Raw genomic sequence first — 6934 nt, forward strand, 5'->3', positions numbered from 1 at the left:
TCTATCCGCATCAAATACAAAACCGGTCCCAAAGTCGGAGCAAGTTCGCAGCCAGGCCCATTTCACAGCTGAAGCCCAATTCGCAGAAGAGCCTTGTAGCAGCCCAAGTTTTTAAAGCAGCCCAACTTGAATTCAAGAGCCAGGAGTCCCAATTTCGAATGTAATCTCCTGAGAGAGAGTCTTATCAGATCTAAAGTTTTGAATGTAATCCTAGAGAGATAAGAAGATTGAGACTAGATCATTAGATAAGAGATATGATAGGATTAGTTCAAAATAGATCAGGACTATCTAGCTAAGGTTAATCTCCTAGAAGGAGTTGGAAAACAGCCCTCTCCCTCAGCTATATAAAGAGGGGGGCGGACCAGCTCTAGGCATCAATCCAATCACTCAAGCATCCAAGAAATCATCAAGCAACTCAAGCTACCAAGAAGAGCAGTTGGCCTACTGAGAAGCAGAGCATGGAGGGATCGAAATTCATGAGCAGCTAAGCTTTTCTTTTCTGATTCAAGGGGGGGTTCGATTGTGTCATCGTGAGGTTCTGCATTTAATTCAAGTTCTTGCTTTTTAATTCAAGTATTCATTGGTTCTTGTGCATATTCTCATTGGATGTTAATGTTAATTATTTTGACAAGTTAATTAATATTGGTTTTCCTACTGCTATCCATGGTTCGGTGATCCGTAATTGTCACAAATAGTGGTACAAAGTAGCAATTAGGTTAATATCTTTCTAGGTCAATTGTCCGTGACAGCCTTTGACCAATGTATTGACATGTTTTAACCCAAAGGGAATCAATTGAACAAGATTCGATAATTGCAGCTATCTCAATTATTGTTATTTTGGTTTAATTGTTTTCACAAAGCTTAATGCCATCACTAATTGATATGGAACGCTATCGTACCCAGTTGATTAGTGATAAGTGTTGATCGAATGCTGGGTTTGGTCAACTGAATCAGGAAAACACAAGGTTTATTATGGCTATCCTAATAAATCTAAGGTTAAATGCTTGAATTGCAAGACTGTTGAAGTCTACCTATGATCAATGACCAATTGACTAACCCGAACCCTTGAATCAGAACTCGGTAAGACTGATTTCTCTTGTTTGATATTGCTATTGCTTTCTTGTTCTTATAGAAATTTTAGTTATTTAATTTTCCCACTCAGTTATATTATTCATTCGGCTCAGAGATTATTGTTTAGTTCCCTGTGGGATTCGACCTAGTACCACTTTTACTGCAAAAATTTAATTGTGGACTAGCATTAATTTTGAGGGCTTCGATAACCCGTCAAAATTTTGGTGCCGTTGTCGGGGAGCTACTTTAATTTCTTAGCTTGTTACCTTCTATTGTGTTAACCTTCTTTGTTTTATGACTCGTGCTTCTCAAAGAGGTGAACTAGAATACAACCCCGAAATTGAGAAGACTACCCGTCGTTTAAGGAAGGAGGCGAAGCAAAGGAAGGACCGTTCACCTAAAAGGGTGAATTTTGAATTCGACCTACCAACTTGTGATCAACCCATCTTCGAAGAGGAAGAAAGGATGGCTGATAGAGAGAGAACGCTAAGGGAGTTGCCTGCACTGATCATGAACTAACAGCCCCTATGCATAATATATCCCACTCTTGAGGTAGCATTCGAACTAAAATTTGGTTTGATTCAATTACTTCCTAATTTTCATGGCTTTCTAGGTGAGAACCCTCACAAACATCTCAAGGAATTCCATGTTGTCTGTTCAAGCATGAAACCACAGGGTATGACCGAGGACCAAGTAAAATTAATAGCTTTTCCATTTACTTTACGAGATAAAGCAAAGGATTAGTTATACATTCTTCCTCTCGGTTCGGTATGTACATGGGATGAGATGAACAGAATATTTTTAGATAAATATTTTCCTACATCCCAAGCAGCAAACATTAGGAAAGAAATCTGTGGAGTTTGGCAGTTTGGTGGTGAGACACTATATGAATATTGGAAAAGATTTAAACAACTTGTTGCTAGCTGTCCACACCACCAAATACCCAAACAGCTCTTGATCCAACACTTTTATGAAGGACTTCAACCTATGGATAGAAGTATGGTAGATGCAGCTAGCGGAGGAGCCTTGGTAAATAAAACACCCGAAGCAGCTAGGGAATTGATTTCCAACATGGCCAAAAATTCACAACAGTTTAGAGCAAGAACAGATGGAACTACTAGGCGTGTTAATGAGGTAAGTCATGTTAATTTAGAAAATCAAATTTCTGATCTAAATGCTTTGGTTAGACAATTGGCTGTAGGGCAATTGCAAACAGCTAGGGTATGTGTCCATCACTGCAGGATGGCTCGATGCAGCAAGTTAGTGCTGTAGGAGGATTTCCGGGCCAGCCTCAATGCAAGTATGATCCCTACTCCAATTACTACAATCCGGGGTGGATGGATCATCGAAATCTGAGCTACGGAAACCAAGGAGGACCATAGAGATATCAGCCCCAAGCTTTCAATAGACAGGCCCCAATTTCAGCACCTATCACAACGCAAGGCCAACCCTCAAGTTCAGGTATATCATTAGATGAAATCGTTAAGGCTCTAGCTACTAACACTTAGCAATTTCAATAGGAAACAAGAGCCAGCATCCAGAACTTGGGGAACCAAATTAGCCAACTTGCTACTTCCATTAGCAAGTTGGAGGTGCAAAATTCTAGGAAATTACCATCATAGACGGTAGTTAATCCCAAGGAAAATGCAAGTGCAATGGTGCTGAGAAACAGGAAGAAGTTGCAGCCCCAACCTACCTCACCAACGAAGGCAGATAAAGGAGATAAGGAAGAGGAGAGATAAGATTCAAATGAAGGCCCCATTAAGGTAATATCCGATCCCCCTCTCCCTAAGATTACCAATGCCATTGTACCACCTTTTCCTAGTAGGTTGGAAAAGTCCAAGAAGGAGGAATATGAGCAGGAAGTCTTAGAAACCTTCAGGAAGGTGGAAATCAACATCCCCTTGTTAGATGCTATAAAACAGATTCCAAAGTATGCAAAGTTTCTTAAAGAATTTTGGACTAACAAGAGGAGGCTACGAATCGATGAGAAGGTAAGGGTTGGAGAAAATGTTTCAGTTGTCATCAAGAGGACTTTGCCAGAAAAACGTGTTGATCCAGGTATGTTCACCTTACCTTGTGTGATTGGAAATAAACAAATCGAGCGTGCCATGCTAAACTTAGGTGCATCCATCAATGTCATGCCATATTCGATTTACTGTGCTTTGAGATTAGGTCCCATGCTAGACTTAGCTACCCGGAAGTGATTGTTGAGGATATGTTGGTGCAGGTTAATGATTTAATTTTTCTAGCCGATTTTTACATCCTGAAGATGGAGGAGGACACAGTCATAAGTTCGGCCCCACTTCTATTAGGCAAGCCATTCATGAAAACGGCCAAGACCAAAATAGATATGGATGAGGGTACCCTCTCCGTCGAGTTCGATGGAGAGATTGTTAAATTTAATATATTTGAAGCTATGAAATATCCAAGTGAATGCCATTCGATCTGCTCTATTGATACCATTGATTCGATTGTGCAGGAAGTTTTTGGAGAGGAAGACATGGATAAGGAACTTGAATTCAGTGCACAATTGGATAGGGAGGAGGAGTTCGATACACCCTATGACACTCCAGAACTGATGCCGGAACAAAAGGTAATCAATTATGATCTTCCATCGTCATTTTCTCACAAGAAATTGTTGCCTTCTGTTTTGCAGGCTCCGGAGTTGGAACTAAAGACCTTACCTAATCACCTTAAGTATGCGTACTTGGGTGAAAAAGAGACACTACCCGTGATCATTGCAAAAGGGTTGACCGAAGAACAAGAGGAGCGGCTCATCAAAGTCCTGAAGGAACATAAGGCGGTGATTGGTTGAACCTTAGCCGACATTTAAAGGGGATCAACCCCTCGATTTGCATGCATAGGATCCTTTTGGAAGATGGTGCCAAGCCAGTTAGAGAACCACAAAGAAAACTCAACTCGGTAATGAAAGAAGTAGTGATGAAAGAAGTACTTAACTTGTTAGATGAAGGGATAATCTACCCAATTTTGGATAGTAAATGGGTAAGTCCTATACATGTTGTACCCAAGTAAACTAGGATAACCGTGGTAAAAAATCAAAATAATGAACTAATCCCAATGAAGGTACAAAGTGGCTGGCGTATGGTAATTGATTTTCGAAAACATAATTTGGCCACTTGAAAGGATCACTTTCCCTTATCCTTCATCGATCAAATGTTAGAAAGATTAGCAGGTAAGGCCTTCTTCTGTTTTCTCGATGGATTCTCATGATATTATTAGATAGTTATTGCCCAGGAGGACCAAGAGAAAACAACTTTCACTTGCCCATTCGGTACCTTTGCTTACAGACGGATGCCTTTCGGTCTATGTAACGCTCCAGGCACTTTTCAAAGATGCATGATAAGTATATTTTCTAATTTTATTGAAAAGTGCATTGAAGTGTTCATGGACGATTTTACTGATTATGGTGATTCGTTTGATGAGTGCTTAAGTAACTTAAGTAAAATTCTGAATCGATGTGTAGAGACAAATCTTGTTTTGAATTATGAAAAATGCCACTTTATGGTAAAGAAAGGCATTGTGTTGGGACATGTTATTTCTGCTAGAGGAATAGAGGTCGACAAGGCCAAGATTGATTTAATTGTGAGCTTACCTTACCCTACAAATGTTAGGGAAGTTCGTTCCTTTCTTGTACATGCAGGTTTCTATTGCAGGTTTATCAGAGACTTTTCAAAAATTGCCCTGCCATTGTCCAATTTGCTTCAGAAGGATGTGCCTTTCGATTTTGGAGATAGTGCAAGGAAGCATTTGACAAGATCAAGAAATTATTAACAATTTCACCCATTATTCAACCACCTGATTGGAACTTGCCCTTTGAGATCATGAGCGATGCAAGCAACTATGTGGTAGGGGCTGTTTTAGGTCAACGAGTTGATGGGAAGAGCCACGTCATCTACTATGCTTCAAAAACATTGAATGCTGCACAGTGCAACTACACAACCACTGAAAGGGAGCTATTAGCAATTGTGTTTGCTTTAGATAAATTTTGATCATATTTGCTTGGCTCTAAAGTAATTGTATTTTCTGATCATGCAGCTTTGAAATACCTGCTAGCGAAAAAGGAGTCAAAAACGAGGCTGATAAGGTGGATACTCTTGCTCCAAGAGTTTGATTTGGAGATTAAGGATGAAAGGGAGCTGAAAACTCAGTGGCGGATCATCTAAGTAGGTTGGTAAAAGATGAGGACTCCTCACCCATCTCTAAGTTGTTTCTTGATGACCAATTGTTTCACATAAAAGGTATAATTCCTTGGTATGCTGGTATTGTGAACTACTTGGTCACTGGAATTTTTCCTAATTACCTTAGCAAGTCAATGAAGAATAAAATCAGGTATGAGGCAAAATATTATGTATGGGACGAACCCTATCTATGGAAATTCTGCTCTGATCAAGTAATTACGAGGTGTGTCCCTGAGAATGAGCATATGTCGATTTTAAGCTTTTGTCATAATTATGCTTGTGGTGGTCATTTTGGACCAAAGAGAACTGCTCGAAGGGTTTTAGATAGTGGGTTATATTGGGCAACCCTATTTAGAGATGCATACTTGTTTTGTAAAAATTGTGAAAGATGTCAAGAAATAAGTGCATTATCTCGCAGGAATGAAATGCCCCAAACCCCTATTCTTGTCTGCGAAATCTTTGATGTTTGGAGTATTGATTTCATGGGACCCTGTCCTCCCTCTTGTGGTTTTGTTTATATACTTTTGGCAGTTGATTATGTCTCAAAATGGGTGGAAGCAAAAACCACCAGGACTGATGATTCTAAGTGTGTTGTAGGGTTTATCAAATCTAACATTTTCAGTAGGTTTGGCATTCCTCGAGCCATCATAAGTGATCAAGGGACCCATTTTTGCAATAGAGTCATCGAAGTCTTGCTGAGGAAGTATGGGGTGCATCACCGAATCGCCACTGCTTATCACCCCTCAACAAACGGACAAGCTAAAATTTCCAATAGAGAGGTCTAGTCCATTTTAGAGAAGACGGTGAATCCGGGAAGAAAGGATTGGAGCCTACGTCTAGATGACGCACTCTGGGCATATCGAACAGCATACAAAACACCAATAGGGATGTCTCCTTACAGGTTGATTTTTGACAAATCTTGTCACTTGACAGTCGAAATTGAACATAGAGCCTATTGGGTAATCAAACGCTGCAATATGAACATGGAAGAAGCTGGCAAGGCAAGAAAGCTCCAATTGCAAGAATTGGAAGAGTTGCGGTTAGAAGCATATGAGAATTCGAGAATCTACAAAGAGAAGACAAAATTGTTCCTTGATAATTTGCTTTTAAGAAAACAATTCATAATTGGACAAAAAGTTTTATTGTACAATTCTCGACTCCAACTCATGCCAGGTAAGTTGCGTTCCAGGTGGATGGGTCCATTTGTTGTTACTAATGTGTTTCCTTATAGTGTAGTAGAAATCAAAAGTCTCAATACAGGCAAGGTTTTCAAGGTGAATGGACATCGATTGAAGTTGCTCCATGAGGATGCAAATGTCTCCTCTACGGTGGACATCTCATTGGACCTTCCTCGTTATTCATCAAATTAAAGAAGCAAAGGAGGGCGTCGAGCATAACGACGTTAAACAATTGCGCTTTTGGGAGGCAACCCATTGTGTTTAGTTAACTTTGTTATTTTGTTTGGTTTTGAGAGAGAGAGAGAGAGAGAAGTAACACGAAACCAAATTCAACCAACTAATTTGTGATAAAACAATCAAAACGGCTCATAGCTATGGTCCAAAATATCAATATGCTATAAACTGATGGATGGGTCAGTTGGTATGGTGGCTGGTCCATTCCAATAAAGACTTAGGTTGGGATCAAATCCTACTGCAACTGGG

General features: G+C 39.9%; 1 protein-coding gene across 1 annotated transcript; it reads left to right on the forward strand.

Annotated features, from left to right (window-relative positions):
- Nucleotides 1–2070: 2070 nt before the first annotated feature.
- On the forward strand, nt 2071–6643 carry LOC148791710 (uncharacterized). The gene is made up of 10 exons (XM_088888298.1): nt 2071–2205; nt 2313–2371; nt 2900–3065; nt 3554–3667; nt 3731–3877; nt 4830–5062; nt 5131–5200; nt 5805–5859; nt 6207–6446; nt 6534–6643. The coding sequence occupies exons 1-10, from the start codon at nt 2071–2073 to the stop codon at nt 6641–6643; spliced, it is 1329 nt and encodes a 442-aa protein (XP_088744424.1).
- Nucleotides 6644–6934: the final 291 nt, after the last annotated feature.

Source organism: Nelumbo nucifera, chromosome 5, assembly GCF_055504915.1.
Source record: "Nelumbo nucifera cultivar China Antique chromosome 5, China Antique-T2T, whole genome shotgun sequence".
Classification (NCBI taxonomy): Eukaryota; Viridiplantae; Streptophyta; class Magnoliopsida; order Proteales; family Nelumbonaceae; genus Nelumbo; species Nelumbo nucifera.